Source organism: Pseudophryne corroboree, chromosome 10 (assembly GCF_028390025.1).
Source record: "Pseudophryne corroboree isolate aPseCor3 chromosome 10, aPseCor3.hap2, whole genome shotgun sequence".
NCBI classification, from domain to species: Eukaryota; Metazoa; Chordata; class Amphibia; order Anura; family Myobatrachidae; genus Pseudophryne; species Pseudophryne corroboree.
In genome coordinates, this window is record NC_086453.1 from 350,840,277 (window position 1) to 350,859,434 (window position 19,158).

The 19,158-nt window shown below is 48.9% G+C and overlaps 1 protein-coding gene across 12 annotated transcripts in view; it reads right to left on the reverse strand.

The window, feature by feature from the left end:
* The window catches only part of FAM118B (family with sequence similarity 118 member B), a 112,008-nt gene that overhangs the window by 20,932 nt on the left and 71,918 nt on the right, over positions 1 to 19,158 (reverse strand). For 10 of the 12 annotated variants that reach the window (XM_063943700.1, XM_063943699.1, XM_063943690.1 and 7 more), the window contains 4 exons: positions 12,159 to 12,432; positions 11,069 to 11,296; positions 10,470 to 10,598; positions 1,961 to 2,246 (listed from right to left, as the gene is read on the reverse strand). In XM_063943700.1, coding sequence (XP_063799770.1) covers positions 1,961 to 2,246; positions 10,470 to 10,598; positions 11,069 to 11,296; positions 12,159 to 12,432 — 917 coding nt within the window. The remainder of the gene's footprint in view (positions 1 to 1,960; positions 2,247 to 10,469; positions 10,599 to 11,068; positions 11,297 to 12,158; positions 12,433 to 19,158) is intronic. The other 2 variants (XM_063943695.1, XM_063943698.1) reach the window with 1 other exon arrangement.

Genomic DNA, 19,158 nt, shown 5'->3' on the forward strand with positions numbered 1-19,158 from the left:
TGTAGCTCCGGACTGGTCTTGTTCCCTACCTTACTATACACCGTGCTGACCCCTGATGAAATAAGGGCTTTTCCCATCACCTCCAAATAACTGCAGCACTTTTCCCTGAAATAACAGATACTAGACTGACCCAGCTCAGTTATGTTAATGGTGGTCTGACTGATGAAGTGACGGAAGGACGAGAGGGGGAGCATAGCGTTACATGTCTGGTCTACAGAACGGTTACTCCTAAGGGATCTACAGACCAGACTGCTGTTCTGCCCAGCCTCTCCGCCCAGCCACCTCCATTTAATGAGACTGTAACTATTAGTATCATTTTTGCTTTTCATTAATAATTAAGTTGGCAGAAAGAGGATCCGAGAGACCAGTACATGGAGACAAATCCTAGATCAAGTGCAATGCACTCAGGGTAACTACAATACATAGCTAGGGAGGAGCCCTCATCAGTCATCATGAGTTTATTAAAAGTGGGATTGTCTTGCAAACCTGCATAAAGTCCCGTCACATTACTCGCACTGCTTCTGCAGCAGTTACAGTGTCAGATTACTCGCACTGAAGTTAGTGTCACATTGCTTGCACTGCTTCTGCAGCAGTTACATTACTTGCACTGCTTCTGCAGCAGTTACATTACTTGCACTGCTTCTGCAGCAGTTACATTACTTGCACTGCTTCTGCAGCAGTTAGTATCACATTACTCGCATTGCAGTTATAGTGTCACATTACTCGCACTGCTTCCGCAGCAGTTACAGTGTTACATTACTTGCACTGCTTCTGCAGCAGAGTTACAGTTACATTACTTGCACTGCTTCTGCAAGAGTTACATTGTTACATTACTTGCACTGCTTCTGCAAGAGTTACATTACGTGCACTGCCTCTGCAGCAGTTACATTGTTACATTACTTGCACTGCAGTTACAGTGTCACATTACTTGCACTGCCTCTGCAGCAGTTACACTGTTACATTACTTGCACTGCCTCTGCAGCAGTTACACTGTTACATTACTTGCACTGCCTCTGCAGCAGTTACACTGTTACATTACGTGCACTGCCTCTGCAGCAGTTACACTGTTACATTACTTGCACTGCCTCTGCAGCAGTTACACTGTTACATTACTTGCACTGCCTCTGCAGCAGTTACACTGTTACATTACGTGCACTGCCTCTGCAGCAGTTACACTGTTACATTACGTGCACTGCCTCTGCAGCAGTTACACTGTTACATTACTTGCACTGCCTCTGCAGCAGTTACACTGTTACATTACATGCACTGTCTCTGCAGCAGTTACACTGTTACATTACTTGCACTGCCTCTGCAGCAGTTACACTGTTACATTACTTGCACCGCCTCTGCAGCAGTTACACTGTTACATTACTTGCACTGCCTCTGCAGCAGTTACACTGTTACATTACTTGCACTGCCTCTGCAGCAGTTACACTGTTACATTACTTGCACTGCCTCTGCAGCAGTTACACTGTTACATTACGTGCACTGCCTCTGCAGCAGTTACACTGTTACATTACGTGCACTGCTTCTACAGTAGAGTAACACTGTAAACTGAGGAAGTTATCTAATCTGTATCCAGCAGAGAGTAGTCTATAGAAATGTGACCGTGACTCACTCGTTTGCTGCAGAAAAAAAACCTCCGGGGAAGAGTGATGAATAAGAAACACTGCACCCTATATAAGGTCTTCCTGAAAACTAGCTCCCAAACCTGCAGACCTAGAACAGGCCATGGCTTCTCAGCGCAGAAGTTTCTATCATTACTATTAGATAGATAGATAGATAGATAGATAGATAGATCTATCTATCTCACTAAGCAACGACTCATGTACATGATGTGGAAACACCGCTCACGGCATGAGAACAGATGATCTCTGCAATAGCACTGGAATGGATACAGAACATCGAGCAAGTACCTTGCACACCCACAGTGAGGCGCTATCAAGAGATCGTGCTTTACCTGTACGTCCTTTGGTGGAGATTTCGTTCGCCAGTCTCTCAAAGTACTCGGGTAAATCAGTGTACTCCGTGCCATAGGAGATGACCTTAATGCCCTTGTCCAACATGTTCTCCCGCAGCTTCTTGAACTCATCCACATCCTCCTTACGAACCAACATGAAATGTTCCAAGTCTGACTTATGTTTCACCGCCTCCAGAAACAGCGCCTGGAACGTTGTATCGTCCACGGTGCGGCCGCAGCCCAGGAACAGGAAGGACTTGGTCTCATACAGCTTCTGGATTTCCCTCTGCAGGAGGATATAACAACATTAGAGTAACATTATAAACGGCTTTAATGACACTTTATTATGTTGCTGACTGGTCACGTTACTAGGAGTTACTGCAAAGCATTAGACGGTCCTTACATGGTCCGTCTACAATCATGCGGTCACCGATTGCTGGTTGCTGGAGAGTTTGGAATGCTCGGATAGCTCGACAGTACTGCAATGTCACAGAGACAAATCACTACTACGCAACCCTGCCTTCACCAGAAACGCAGGCATTGCTGAAACTCTGTAATCCACATGTCCCAGGTGCTGGGCTCCGTGTAGAGTTAATAAAAATAAGAATTTACTTACCGATAATTCTATTTCTCGGAGTCCGTAGTGGATGCTGGGGTTCCTGAAAGGACCATGGGGAATAGCGGCTCCGCAGGAGACAGGGCACAAAAAAGTAAAGCTTTTACCAGATCAGGTGGTGTGCACTGGCTCCTCCCCCTATGACCCTCCTCCAGACTCCAGTTAGGTACTGTGCCCGGACGAGCGTACACAATAAGGGAGGCAATTTGAATCCCGGGTAAGACTCATACCAGCCACACCAATCACACCGTACAACTTGTGATCTAAACCCAGTTAACAGTATGATAACAGAAAGAGCCTCTTAAAGATGGCTCCTTAACAATATAACCCGAATTTGTTAACAATAACTATGTACAGTATTGCAGATAATCCGCACTTGGGATGGGCGCCCAGCATCCACTACGGACTCCGAGAAATAGAATTATCGGTAAGTAAATTCTTATTTTCTCTATCGTCCTAAGTGGATGCTGGGGTTCCTGAAAGGACCATGGGGATTATACCAAAGCTCCCAAACGGGCGGGAGAGTGCGGATGACTCTGCAGCACCGAATGAGAGAATTCCAAGTCCTCTTTTGCCAGGGTATCAAATTTGTAGAATTTTACAAACGTGTTTTTCCCCGACCACGTAGCTGCTCGGCAGAATTGTAATGCCGAGACCCCTCGGGCAGCCGCCCAAGATGAGCCCACCTTCCTTGTGGAATGGGCCTTAACAGATTTAGGCTGTGGCAGGCCTGCCACAGAATGAGCAAGTTGAATTGTGTTACAAATCCAACGAGCAAACGTCTGCTTAGAAGCAGGGGCACCCAACTTGTTGGGTGCATATAGTATCAACAGCGAGTCAGATTTTCTGACTTCAGCCGTCCTTGAAATGTATATTTTTAAGGCTCTGACAACGTCCAACAACTTGGAGTCCTCCAAGTCGCCAGTGGCCGCAGGCACCACAATAGGTTGGTTCAGGTGAAACGCTGATACCACCTTAGGGAGAAAATGCGGACGAGTCCTCAGTTCTGCCCTATCCGAATGGAAGATTAGATAAGGGCTTTTATAAGATAAAGCCGCCAATTCAGATACTCTCCTGGCGGAAGCCAGGGCCAGTAACATAGTCACTTTCCATGTGAGATATTTAAAATCCACCTTTTTCAATGGTTCAAACCAATGGGATTTGAGGAAATCTAAAACTACATTTAGATCCCACGGTGCCACCGGAGGCACCACAGGAGGCTGTATATGCAGTACTCCTTTAACAAAAGTCTGTACCTCAGGAACTGAGGCCAATTCTTTTTGGAAGAATATTGACAGGGCCGAAATTTGAACCTTAGTAGATCTCAATTTGAGACCCATAGACAATCCTGATTGTAGGAAATGTAGGAAACGACCCAGTTGAAATTCCTCCGTCGGAACACTCCGATCCTCGCACCACGCGACATATTTTCGCCAAATGCGGTGATAATGTTTCGCGGTGACTTCCTTCCTTGCCTTAATCAAGGTAGGAATGACTTCTTCTGGAATGCCTTTCCCTTTTAGGATCTGGCGTTCAACCGCCATGCCGTCAAACGCAGCCGCGGTAAGTCTTGAAAGAGACAGGGACCCTGTTGTAGCAGGTCCCTTCTCAGAAGTAGAGGGCACGGGTCGTCCGTGACCAACTCTTGAAGTTCCGGGTACCAAGTCCTTCTTGGCCAATCCGGAGCCACTAGTATTGTTCTTACTCCTCCTCACCGTATAATCTTCAATACCTTTGGTATGAGAGGCAGAGGAGGAAACACATATACTGATTTGTACACCCAAGGTGTTACCAGTGCGTCCACAGCTATTGCCTGTGGATCTCTTGACCTGGCGCAATACTTGTCCAGTTTCTTGTTGAGGCGAGACGCCATCATGTCTACCATTGGTCTTTCCCAACAGTTTATTAGCATGTGGAAGACTTCTGGATGAAGACCCCCCTCTCCCGGGTGAATATCGTGTCTGCTGAGGAAGTCTGCTTCCCAGTTGTCCACGCCCGGGAAGAACACTGCTGACAGTGCTATTACGTGATTCTCCGCCCAGCGAAGAATCTTGGCAGCTTCTGCCATTGCACTCCTGCTTCTTGTGCCGCCCTGTCTGTTTACATGGGCGACCGCCGTGATGTTGTCCGACTGAATCAACACCGGTTTTCCTTGCAGGAGTGGTTCCGCCTGGCTTAGAGCATTTTAGATTGCTCTTAGTACCAGAATGTTTATGTGAAGAGACTTTTTCAGGTTCGTCCATACCCCCTGGAAGTTTCTTCCTTGTGTGACTGCTCCCCAACCTCTCAGGCTGGCGTCCGTGGTCACCAGGATCAAATCCTGTATGCCGAATCTGCGGCCCTCCAATAGATGAGCCTTTTGCAACCACCACAGAAGATATACCCTTGTCCTTGGCGACAGGGTTATTCGCAGGTGCATCTGAGGATGCGACCCTGACCATTTGTCCAACAGATCCCTTTGGAAAATTCTTGCATGGAATCTGCCGAATGGAATTGCTTCGTAAAAAGCCACCATTTTTCCCAGGACTCTTGTGCATTGATGTACAGACACCTTTCCTGGTTTTAGGAGGTTCCTGACAGGTCGGATAACTCCTTGGCTTTTTCCTCGGGAAGAAAAACCTTTTTCTGAACCGTGTCCAGAATCATCCCTAGGAACAGCAGACGTATCGTCGGAAAACAGCTGCGATTCTTGGAATATTTAGAATCCAGTCGTGCCGTCGAAGAACTACTTTAGATAGTGCTCTTCCGACCTCCAACTGTTCTCTGGAACTTGCCCTTTTTAGGTCGTGCAAGTAAGGGATAATTTAGATGCCTTTTTTCTTTGAAGAAACATCTTTTCGGCCATTACCTTGGTAAAAAGGCCCGGGGTGCCGTGGATAATTCAAACGGCATCGTCTGAAACTGATATTGACAGTTCTGTACCACGAACCAGAGGTACCCTTGATGAGAAGGACAAAATTTGGACATGGAGGTAATCCTTGATGTCCAGGGACACCATATAGTCCCCTTTTTTCCGGTTCGCTATCACTGCTCTGAGTGACTTTATCTCGATTTGAACCTTTTATGTAAGTGTTCAAAACATTTTAGATTTAGACTATGTGTCACCAAGCCGTCTGGCTTCAGTACCACAATATAGTGTGGAAAAATAATACCCTTTTCCTTGTCGTAGGAGGGGTACTTTGATTATCACCTGCTGGATATACAGCTTGTGAATTGTTTCCAATGCTGCCTCCCTGTCGGAGGGAGCCGTTGGTAAAGCAGACTTCAGGAACCTGCGAGGAGAAGATGTCTCGACTCTCCAATCTTTACCCCTGGGATAATACTCGTACGATCTAGGGGTCAACTTGCGAGTGATCCCACTGCGCCCTGAGACTCTTGAGACTACCCCCCCACCTTGAGTCCGCTTGCACGGCCCCAGCGTCATGCTGAGGACTTGGCAGACGCGGTGGAGGGCTTCTTTTCCTGGGAAAGGGCTGCCTGCTGCAGTCTACTTCCCTTACCTCTATGTCTGGGCAGATATGACTGGCCTTTTGCCTGCATGCCCTCATGGGAAAGGAAAGATTGAGGCTGAAAAGACGGTGTCTTTTTTAGCTGAGATGTAACTTGGGGTAAAAAAGGTTGGATTTCCCAGCTGTTGCTGTGGTCCCCAGGTCCGATGGACCGACCCCCAAATAACTCCTTCCCTTTATACAGCAATACTTCCATCTGCCGTATGGGATCTGTATCACCTGACCACTGTCGTGTCCCTGACATCTTCTGGGAGATATGGACAACGCACTTATCTTGATGCCAGAGAGCAAATATCCCTCTGTGCATCTCACATACATATATATAGAATGCATCCTATTAAATGCTCTACATGAATAAAATATTTTCAGTCAGGGAATCCGACCAAGCCAACCCAGCACTGCATCTCCAGGCTGATGGCGATCGCTGGTCGCAGTATAACCACCGTATGTGTGTATATACTTTTTAGGATATTTTTCCAGCTTCCTATCAGCTGGCTCCTTGAGGGCGGCCGTATCTGGAGACGGTAACGCCACTTGATAAGCGTGTGAGCGCCTTATCACCCTAAGGGGTGTTTCCCAACGTACCCTAATTTCTGGCGGGAAAGGGTATAACGCCAATATTTGCTATCGGGGTAACCCTACGCATCATCACACACTTCATTTTATTTTATCTGATTCAGGAAAAACTACAGGTAGTTTTTTCACTCCCACATAATACCCTTTCTTGTGGTACTTGTAGTATCAGAAACACGTAACACCTCCTTCATTGCCCTTAACGTGTGGCCCTAATGAGAAATACGTTTGTTTATTCACCGTCGACACTGTATTCAGTGTCCGTGTCTGTGTCTGTGTCGACCGACTGAGGTAAATGGGCGTTTTTAAAACCCCTGACGGTGTTTCTGAGACGCCTGGACCGGTCCTAATAGATTGTCGGCCGTCTCATGTCGTCAACCGACCTTGCAGCGTGTTGACATTCTCACGTAATTCTCTAAATAAGCCATCCATTCCGGTGTCGACTCCCTAGAGAGTGACATCACCATTACAGGCAATTTCTCCGCCTCCTCACCAACATCGTCCTCATACATGTCGACACACACGTACCGACACACAGCACACACACCGGGAATGCTCTGACAGAGGACAGGACCCACTAGCCCTTTGGGGAGACAGAGGGAGAGTCTGCCAGCACACACCAAAAACGCTATAATTATATAGGGACAACCTTATATAAGTGTTTCTCCCTTATAGCATCTTTTATATATATACAATATCGCCAAAATCAGTGCCCCCCCTCTCTGTTTTAACCCTGTTTCTGTAGTGCAGTGCAGGGGAGAGCCTGGGAGCCTTCTCTCCAGCTTTTCTGTGAGAGAAAATGGCGCTGTGTGCTGAGGAGATAGGCCCCGCCCCTTTTTCGGCGGGCTCGTCTCCCGCTATTTTTGAAGTTAGGCAGGGGTTAAATATCTCCATATAGCCTCTGTGGGCTATATGTGAGGTATTTTTTGCCTCTAATAAGGTTTTTATTTGCCTCTCAGAGCGCCCCCCCCAGCGCTCTGCACCCTCAGTGACTGTTGTGTGAAGTGTGCTGAGAGGAAAATGGCGCACAGCTGCAGTGCTGTGCGCTACCTTTATGAAGACTCAGGAGTCTTCAGCCGCCGATTTTGGACCTCTTCTCTCTTCAGCGTCTGCAAGGGGGCCGGCGGCGCGGCTCCGGTGACCATCCAGGCTGTACCTGTGATCGTCCCTCTGGAGCTAGTGTCCAGTAGCCAAGCAGCAAATCCACTCTGCACGCAGGTGAGTTCACTACTTCTCCCCTAAGTCCCTCGTTGCAGTGATCCTGTTGCCAGCAGGACTCACTGTAAAGTAAAAAACCTAAGCTAAACTTTCTCTAAGCAGCTCTTTAGGAGAGCCACCTAGATTGCACCCTTCTCGTTCGGGCACAAAATCTAACTGGAGTCTGGAGGAGGGTCATAGGGGGAGGAGCCAGTGCACACCACCTGATCTGGTAAAAGCTTTACTTTTTTGTGCCCTGTCTCCTGCGGAGCCGCTATTCCCCATGGTCCTTTCAGGAACCCCAGCATCCACTTAGGACGATAGAGAAACATTATTATGGGGCAGAATCCAAAATAAGATTGCTGTGTGGCAGGAATACACGTGACAAATCAAAGTGCGGAGCAGTATAACTGCAGAGGTCACAACCCGCTAAACACACAGAGCAAGCGATGTTTAAAGACGCTCTGCGTCAACGGCTGCTCCAACACTGGACCAATGAGAAAGCTTTATTACAACTAAATAGTGATAATGATAAGAACTAGTTCAGAGCAGTTTAGCAGTATACAAATAGCCAATAAGCATGGGGGTTGGGAAGTATCCCAGAACAGCGATTGGCTAGTCCCACCCTTGGCGCTCACAGCGGCCAGTCAGTGCAGCTGCTGTATAATGAGCGCTGGACATGCTACTACAGCAGTAATACAGGTATTAGCTACTCCTTCCCCTCCCCCCACCGCCTCCGCTCACAGCGGCCAGTGGGTGCACCAGCTGTATAATGAGTGCTGGACCTGCTACAGCAGCAGCAATACTTTGTATGCGTGGTCATGGCAGGCGATTGCTGTGCTCCTGTTTTGGACCAATCATTTTTGTTTTTTTATTCTAAATGTGTCTGTGCTACCAATAAAGCCCTGTTTTCAGCCACAGTGGGAACACGTTTATAAGAAGAGAACAAAACTATTTCCAGATACGTATGTAACAACATTATTGTTCCGCGCGTTGTATACATGTCACAGTGTTGTATGCTGGGCTAACATGCAGCACTTCCATCCGGAAACTTCATGGGCCTGCAGCCATTGCGAGTGCGGACCTAAAATGCACAGTTCATCCACATAAAACAGATGCTTGGTGTTTTACTAATTGTGTATTGTAAATCGGAATGGCTGCTGAACGTGCAGTCATGTGTATGTGGTCAGCAATTATCAGCATGGGGCTTACAGTGTCCAGCTGGACCATTGAATGACCGGGTCGGCGAGGTGCCAGATTCTGCCACTTGCCCATCAGGATCAAGCCTAGACAGGAAGTAGTCATAATCTCGACAATCAGAATTTCTACATCATAATGTTATGATACTGACATTGTTGAAATGTTGACAATGAACATGTCACCATCTGCAGCAGAATATCGACATGTTCACCATGTCAACAAGTGAAATGATATTCTGCACGGAATGGTAGCAGAGGGCTAGGGTAAGGCAATGGGGGGGGGGGGTTAGGGTTAGGCCACATGATGGAGGGTTAGGTCACAGGAGGGGAGGGTAAGGGTTAGGCCACGGGAGGGGAGGTGTAAGGGTTAGGCCACGGGAGGGGAGGGGTAAGGGTTAGGCCACAGGAGGGGAGGGGTAAGGGTTAGGCCACGGGAGGGGAGGTGTAAGGGTTAGGCCACAGGAGGGGAGGTGTAAGGGTTAGGCCACAGGAGGGGAGGGGAAGGTAAGGTTTAGGCCACGGGAGGGGAGGTTAGGGCTATGCCGCGGGAGCGGAGGTGTAAGGGTTAGGCCACGGGAGGGGAGGGGTAAGGGTTAGGCCACGGGAGGGGAGGGGTAAGGGTTAGGCCACGGGAGGTGAGGGTAAGGGTTAGGACACGGGAGGTGAGGGTAAGGGTTAGGACACAGGAGGGGAGGGCTAGACATTAGGGGGGAGGGTTAGGGTCAGGCCACGGGAGGATTAGGAACTAGGAGGAGGGTTAGGGTCAAGTCACAGGATGTGAGTTTTGGGTTAGGCACTAGGGCAAGGGTTAAGCCATGGGAGGGGAGGTTAGGCACTAGGTGGAGGGCTAGGTTTAGGCCACGGGAGGGGAGGTTAAGGTTATGCCGCGGGAGGGGATATTAGAGTTAAGCATTACATTGAGGGTTAGGGTTAGGCTATGGGAGTGGAGGGTTAGGCAGTAGGCAAAGGGCTAGGGTTAGGCCACGAGAGGGGAGGTTAGGGTAATCCTGATGTCACCGCCACACCCATAAGACACCGCTGGAACTGTTAGGTCACCACTAGACCACCAAAAACATTTTGAAGGCATTCTAATCATGTTGACATCATCATTGTCGACATGCTGCGCACGTCTACATTCTCACATTGACATTATGAATGCCGACAAACATACCCCCTCCCCGTAGAGAACAGGCAGACCCACTTACATACTGATCAGTCTTTGAGATATGTGGGAGTAACACCCTGCACTGTCTGCTGGGTCAGCAGCTAATAACTCACCCTGGAGCTGTTACAGAAATACCAGTGTTCTAAGTGCAGACTCTCGCGCACGTAAGGGATGGATATACAGAGAATTACACACTGTCTCTGCTGAGGTATATACTGGAACATATAGAACATTTAAGGCGTAACCTCACCATGACCTCCGTGTTCCTCAGAACGTTCTGGTATCCGGCCGGGTGAAGGACGATCCCGCTGGGGTTGGTGTACACCCCGTGGATGTGTAGGACACTTAGTTTCTTCTTCTCCTGAGCCCATTCTAGTACCTGGTAAGGAAATAACATTTCAGTCTACCAGAAGCTATGGGTCATCACTGGTAATGGTGAACCCCGTGGGAAACGTTTTATATCTGTCGACAGAACTGCTCCTCATCAGGGCAACTAGAGAACCAAAGAGCTGTAAGGGCCTGACTCAGCGGTGATTGGAGGTGGCTTCCATGTAAGCAACAGCACTAATATGGTGATGCAGCATGAGGCATCTGATAAAAGTAGATGCCTCCTGCTTGTATTAGTAATTGCCTACAACACCATCGGACGGCTGAGCAGATCAAACAAAGAGGCCGTCTTCCAATAGAGATCTTGGCATCGGAAACCCCCCAAAACAGAGGAGACTCCGTTTTGGGCAAAGGCGGTCGTAACCGCCCCCAAACAGACTTCCGCAATGCCAGGAATGCCACCGCAGTCTACATTATCCTGTGTCATGCCACTAGGACGCTAGCCTGCAAATCCCGTCTTACCTTCTTTTCATCTGTGAGGTCTATGGACTCCAGCTGTTTTCCCTGATGAAAGGCGTAGATCTCCAGCAAATTGTCGAAATTGGTTGTCAGGACCAAGGCACCATTTTCCATTAGCTGCAACACGGACTGCAGTAACTGCTTCCCTGAGTCTTCCATCTTTGACTCGAGGTCATCAAATACTTCATATAAACAGTCCTTGAAGAAGGTGGAGCGCACATTACTTGTCCGCTACAGAGACCAGAGGAAAAGAACACATAAGTTAGGGGACCGTGGTTTATACAGAGTCACACAAAAGTGCTTTTAATATATGTCATAGCAGCTAATTGGATTGACCCCTAAGAGAGAGATGTATAGATGTATCAAGCCTAGCCCCTAAAAGGTATCATATTCAAAAGTTTGGGATCCATTAAGCAAAGGGGAAGTAGCATAGAGAATTGTGTCTAGTTGGAATGAAGAGTGCACTCAATTAAATATCAATAAGTACTGTTGACCTTCAGCAAGATCATGCAAATTATATCTCAACATCAACCATGAAGAGGAGAGAGCAAGAGGTTGTGGAATGGGCTTCACAGACGCTTTATTACGGGGACGCTGTCAGGAAATCTCATGCATTAAGACCTGAGAATATTTCTAAGCTGGACGAGTTCATGCAGGGTGGGAAGGGAATGCAAGTGGGGTGGGGGAGGGGGGGGGGAATCTTTAACCAGAATAGTCTGTTAGCCAAGTACCCCAAGACATTTGGATGCTGTGATTACTGCAAAAAGGAGGTATTATGTAAGCACGAAGTGGCAGCTTGCCCAAACCTTCGCACGTGGCACCTGCATGGTTTTATTTATTTAGTCAGTCAGTTAAAATCCAGACAGACAATTAGAGGAAATATATGTAGCGGCTATGCCTCATTATGTGCAGAAACAGGCCCAGTGTCGAGCACTCTTCTGTTGGAAATCATGGCTGCTTGCGATAACACTGTGCCCGGTGTCTCCCCACAGTCACAGCCCGGGGTGAAAAATACAAGTACAGGTATTGCAAAGAGGCGCACTGGAGTCTGAACATAAGGAATATATACATTTAATTTCCTGACTGCACTGACCGGAGACAGCTTCTGGATGAGGTCATGGGCCACATGAATGAGATTCTTGTCCTCATGGAGACATTTCTGGAATTTTTTGCTCTCTTCTTCTTCTAGGAGGTCAAAATCATTAGCAGCATCGAGCAGGGCCTGGATTAGCCCTTTCCAAGACTTCAGTGCAGGGACCTGGGGCGCTACGGCCGCGCTGATTCCTGTTCCGATGACTAATACCAGTTCCTGGGGTTTTTTGGTTTTTAGGCTTGGTAAGAGCTTTCTGGAAAACACAAGATCCAGTCTGATACAATTAGCACCATACGCCACCATTGCCAGCACCCAGGAAGTCTACATTTACACACTGTGCCAGGTACCCCCGTATGATATAACTAATGACAGGAGGTCTGCTTTTCACTGCCAGGCTGGGGAAACTATCGCACAATGATCAGTTTATGACATCAGAAGACCTCCATGATGATGAAGGCAGATACACGTTGTAATGCAAATGGGCTCAATGAAAAGCAATGGGAGTATCTTACCAAGATCTGAATTTGTGGTTGGGAAGAAGGCAGGGATGAGAGCAGTTGGCTAAGGAAACCGTTTGTAGGGATGATGATGATGATGATGATGATAATAAGAATTTACTCACCGGTAATTCTATTTCTCGTAGTCTGTAGTGGATGCTGGGAACTCCGTAAGGACCATGGGGAATAGACGGGCTCCGCAGGAGACTGGGCACTCTAAAAGAAAGATTAGGTACTATCTGGTGTGCACTGGCTCCTCCCTCTATGCCCCTCCTCCAGACCTCAGTTAAGAAAACTGTGCCCGGAAGAGCTGACACAACAAGGAAAGGATTTGGAATCCAGGGTAAGACTCATACCAGCCACACCAATCACACTGTACAACTTGTGATAACCATACCCAGTTAACAATATGAACAGCAACTGAGCCTCAGTAACAGATGGCTCATAACAATAACCCTTTAGTTAAGCAATAACTATATACATGTATTGCAGAGAGTCCGCACTTGGGACGGGCGCCCAGCATCCACTACGGACTACGAGAAATAGAATTACCGGTGAGTAAATTCTTATTTTCTCTGACGTCCTAGTGGATGCTGGGAACTCCGTAAGGACCATGGGGATTATACCAAAGCTCCCAAACGGGCGGGAGAGTGCGGATGACTCTGCAGCACCGAATGAGCAAAGGCAAGGTCCTCCTCAGCCAGGGTATCAAACTTGTAGAACTTAGCAAATGTGTTTGAACCCGACCAAGTAGCAGCTCGGCAAAGCTGTAAAGCCGAGACCCCTCGGGCAGCCGCCCAAGAAGAGCCCACCTTCCTTGTGGAATGGGCTTTTACCGATTTAGGATGCGGTAACCCTGCCGCAGAATGAGCTTGCTGAATCGTGTTACAGATCCAGCGCGCAATAGTTTGCTTTGAAGCCGGAGCACCCAGTTTGTTGGGTGCATGTAGGATAAACAGCGAGTCAGTTTTCCTGACTCCAGCCGTCCTGGCTACATAGATTTTCAAAGGCCTGACTACGTCCAGCAACTTGGAAGCCTCCAAGTCCCGAGTAGCCGCAGGCACCACAATAGGTTGGTTCAAATGAAACGCTGATACCACCTTTGGGAGAAATTGGGGACGAGTCCTCAATTCTGCCCTGTCCATATGGAAGATCAGATACGGGCTTTTACATGACAAAGCCGCCAATTCTGACACACGCCTAGCTGAATCCAAGGCCAACAGCATGACCACCTTCCACGCGAGATACTTTAGCTCCACGGTCTTAAGTGGCTCAAACCAGTGTGATTTCAGGAAATCCAACACAACGTTAAGATCCCAAGGTGCCACTGGAGGCACAAAAGGGGGCTAAATATGCAGCACTCCCTTAATAAAACGTCTGAACTTCAGGCAGTGAAGCCAGTTCTTTTTTAAAGAAAATAGATAGGGCCGAAATCTGGACCTTTATGGATCCTAATTTTAGGCCCATAGTCACTCCTGACTGTAGGAAGTGCAGGAATCGACCCAGCTGGAATTCCTCTGTAGGGGCCTTCCTGGCCTCACACCAAGCAACATATTTTCGCCATATACGGTGATAATGTTTTTCTGTCACGTCTTTCCTAGCCTTTATCAGCGTAGGAATAACTTCATCCGGAATGCCCTTTTCCGCTAGGATCCGGCGTTCAACCGCCATGCCGTCAAACGCAGCCGCGGTAAGTCTTGGAACAGACAGGACCCCTGCTGTAACAGGTCCTGTCTGAGAGGCAGAGGCCATGGGTCCTCTGAGATCATTTCTTGTAGTTCTGGGTACCAAGTTCTTCTTGGCCAATCCGGAACGATGAGTATAGTTCTTACTCCTCTCTTTCTTACTATCCTCAGTACCTTGGGTATGAGAGGAAGAGGAGGGAACACATAAACCGACTGGTACACCCACGGTGTCACTAGTGCGTCCACAGCTATTGCCTGAGGGTCCCGTGACCTGGCGCAATATTTTTTTAGCTTTTTGTTGAGGCGGGACGCCATCATGTCCACCTGTGGCAGTTCCCAACCGTTTACAATCTGTGTGAAGACTTCTTGATGAAGTCCCCACTCTCCCGGGTGGAGGTCGTGCCTGCTGAGGAAGTCTGCTTCCCAGTTGTCCACTCCCGGAATGAACACTGCTGACAGTGCTAGCACGTGATTCTCCGCCCATCGAAGAATCCTTGTGGCTTCTGCCATTGCCATCCTGCTTCTCGTGCCGCCCTGGCGGTTTACATGGGCGACCGCCGTGATGTTGTCTGACTGAATCAGTACAGATTGGTTTTGAAGCAGGGGCTCTGCTTGGCTCAGGGCGTTGTAGATGGCCCTTAGTTCCAATATATTTATGTGTAGAGAAGTCTCCAGACTTGACCACTGTCCTTGGAAGTTTCTTCCCTGAGTGACTGTCCCCCCATCCTCGGAGGCTTGCATCCGTGGTCACCAGGATCCAGTCCTGTATGCCGAACCTGCGTCCCTCGAGAAGATGAGCACTCTGCAGCCACCACAGCAGAGACACCCTGGCCCTTGGGGACAGGGTGATCAACCGATGCATCTGAAGATGCGATCCGGACCATTTGTCCAACAGATCCCACTGAAAGATCCTTGCATGGAACCTGCCGAAGGGAATTGCTTCGTAAGAAGCCACCATCTTTCCCAGGACTCGCGTGCAGTGATGCACCGACACCTGTTTTGGTTTCAGGAGGTCCCTGACCAGAGATGACAAAATTCCTGGGCCTTCTCCTCCGGGAGAAACACCTTCTTCTGTTCTGTGTCAAGAATCATTCCCAGGAAAAGCAGACGCGTCGTAGGGATCAGCTGCGACTTTGGGATATTCAGAATCCAGCCGTGCTGTTGCAACACTTCCTGAGAGAGTGCTACGCTGACCAACAACTGCTCTTTGGACCTCGCCTTTATGAGGAGATCGTCCAAATACGGGATAATTATAACTCCCTTTCTTCGAAGGAGTATCATCATTTTCGGCCATTACCTTAGTAAATATTCTCGGAGCCGTGGAGAGACCAAACGGCAACGTCTGGAATTGGTAATGACAATTCTGTACCACAAACCTGAGGTACTCCTGGTGAGGTGGGAAAATGGGGACATGCAAGTAAGCATCCTTGATGTCCAGTGACACCATAAAATCCCCCTCCTCCAGGCTTGCAATAACCGCCCTGAGCGATTCCATTTTGAACTTGAACTTCTTTATATAAGTGTTCAAGGATTTTAAATTCAGGATGGCTCTCACCGAACCGTCTGGTTTCGGTACCACAAACATTGTGGAATAGTAACCCCTGCCCTGTTGAAGGAGGGGGACCTTGATTATCACCTGCTGGAGGTACAGCTTGTGAATTGCCGCCAGTACTACCTCCCTTTCCCTGGGAGCAGCTGGCAAGGCTGATTTGAGGTAACGGCGAGGGGGAGTCGCCTCGAACTCCAGCTTGTATCCCTGAGATACAATTTGTACAGCCCATAGATCCACTTGTGAGCGAACCCACTGGGTGCTGAAGTTTCGGAGACGCGCCCCCACCGCACCTGGCTCCGCCTGTGGAGCCCAACGTCATGCGGTGGACTTAGTGGAAGCAGGGGAGGATTTTTGTTCCTGGGAACTGGCTGCCTGGTGCAGCTTCTTTCCTCTACCCTTGCCTCTGGCCAGAAAGGATGCGCCTCTGACCCGCTTGCCTTTCTGAGGCCGAAAGGACTGCATTTGATAATATGGTGCTTTCTTAGGCTGTGAAGAAACCCGAGGCAAAAAAGTCGACTTCCCAGCAGTTGCTGTGGATACGAGGTCCGAGAAACCGTCCCCAAATAGTTCCTCACCCTTATAAGGCAAAACCTCCATGTGTTTTTTAGAATCAGCATCACCTGTCCACTGCAGAGTCCATAATACTCTCCTGGCAGAAATGGACATTGCATTAATTCTAGATGCCAGCAGGCAAATGTCCCTCTGTGCATCCCGCATATATAAGACGACGTCTTTTATATGTTCGATGGTCAGCAAAATAGTATCCCTGTCGAGGGAATCAATGTTGTCTGACAGGGTATCAGTCCATGCTGCTGCAGCACTACACATCCAGGCTGAAGCAATAGCAGGTCTCAGTAGAGTACCAGAGTGTGTATACACAGACTTCAGGATAGCTTCCTGCTTTCTATCCGCAGGATCCTTTAGGGCGGCCGTATCCTGAGACGGTAGTGCCACCCTTTTAGATAAGCGTGTTAGTGCCTTGTCCACCCTAGGGGATGTTTCCCAACGTAACCTATCCGTTGGCGGGAAAGAGTACGCCATCAGTAACCTCTTAGAAATCACTAGTTTCTTATCAGGGGAACTCCACGCTTCTTCACACAAATCATTTAATTCATCAGATGGGGGAAAAGTCACTGGCTCCTTTTTCTCCCCAAACATAATACCCCTTTTGGTGGTAACCGGGTTAATATCAGAAATGTGCAATACATCTTTCATTGCAGTAATCATGCATCGGATGGCTTTTGTAGACTGTACATTTGTCTCATCCTCATCTACACTGGAGTCAGACTCCGTGTCGACATCCGTGTCTACCATCAGAGCTAGCGGGCGTTTATGAGCCCCTGACGGCTTCTGAGTCGCCTGGGCAGGCGCGGGCTGAGACCCCGGCTGTCCCAAGGCTGCTGCGTCATCAAACCTTTTATGTAAGGAGTTGACACTGTCGGTTAAGACCTTCCACATATCCAACCAATCAGGTGTCGGCCCCGTCGGGGGCGACACCACATGTATCTGCTCCTGCTCCGCCTCCACGTAACCCTCCTCATCAAACATGTCGACACAGCCGTACCGACACACCGCACACACACACAGGGAATGCTCAGATTAAGGACAGGACCCCACAAAGTTCTTTGGGGAGACAGAGAGAGAGTATGCCAGCACACACCACAGCGCTATATAACACAGGGATTTACACTGCTAATAAGTGATTTTCCCAATAGCTGCTTGTTTGTATCGATTTGCGCCTAAATGTATGTGCCCCCCCTCTCTTTTTAACCCGTCTTGTACCTGGATACTGCAGGGGAGAGCCTGGGGAGCGTGCTTCCAGCGGAGCTGTGAAGGGAAAATGGCGCTGGTGTGCTGAGGAAGAAGGCCCCGCCCCCTCAGCGGCGGGCTTCTGTCCCGCGTTTTGTGTGACTTAATGGCGGGGGTTTTCACACATATACAGTGCTAGACTGTATTATGTGTGCCATTTGTGCCAAAAGGTATTATAATTGCTGCCCTGGGCGCCCCCCCCCCCAGCGCCCTGCACCCTACAGTGACCGGAGTGTGTGGTGTGCTGTGGGAGCAATGGCGCACAGCTACAGTGCTGTGCGCTACCTTAATGAAGACCGGAGTCTTCTGCCGCCGATTTCATCTGTTCTTCTGTCTTCTGGCTCTGCAAGGGGGACGGCGGCGCGGCTCCGGGAACGGACGATCGAGGTCAGGGCCTGTGTTCGAACCCTCTGGAGCTAATGGTGTCCAGTAGCCTTAGAAGCCCAAGCTAGCTGCAAGCAGGTAGGTTCGCTTCTCTCCCCTAAGTCCCTCGTAGCAGTGAGTCTGTTGCCAGCAGATCTCACTGAAAATAAAAAACCTAACAAATACTTTCTTTTCTAGGAAGCTCAGGAGAGCCCCTAGTGTGCAACCAGCTCGAGCCGGGCACAGATTCTAACTGAGGTCTGGAGGAGGGACATAGAGGGAGGAGCCAGTGCACACCAGATAGTACCTAATCTTTCTTTTAGAGTGCCCAGTCTCCTGCGGAGCCCGTCTATTCCCCATGGTCCTTACGGAGTTCCCAGCATCCACTAGGACGTCAGAGAAATGGATGCTGGTTCTCAGGAACAGAGATGGGACCTCTAAGATGCAGATAACTTGGCATGGTAGAAGGGATGCCTGAAGGCTGGGAGTAATGTGTGGCTGGTGAGGATTGTTTGAGAACCTGTACTTGGGACTACAGCTGGTGGCCAGGGCACTGGGATTCATATTAGCATGGCGATGACCACTATGGCATTGTGCATAGAGATTGGATTATGCTGATGAATAATTAGGTTTTGGGGCTGTGATTAGAATATGATTACATTGGGATAAATTGATGACCAAGTACCTTGGTGCTTGGTACTTGGCAATGTTTTATGGGTGTGGTATGGATGACCGACGGTCAGCATACCAACGCCGGGATCCCAGCGGGGGAGGGGGCGAGTGCAGCAAGCCCCTAGCAGGCTCGGTGGCGACCTGTGTCGTGGACAGCCGCGAGTGGAAATATTCCCGGTTGGTCAGCATGCTGACCATCGGGATAGTGAGATGGCGGGATGTCGGGGAGGTCATGTGACCGTCAGTCTCCTGACCGCCGGTCACATGAATACCACCCATGTTTTATGATGGCTACAATTTGAATTGGTATTTGAGTAGAGGTAACCGATACTGCTATGAGGACTGTTGTATTGAGATTTGGATTACACTATAGGTGGCTGGACACTGGTGATTGGATTAGAGCAGGCGTGATGACTGTTGGA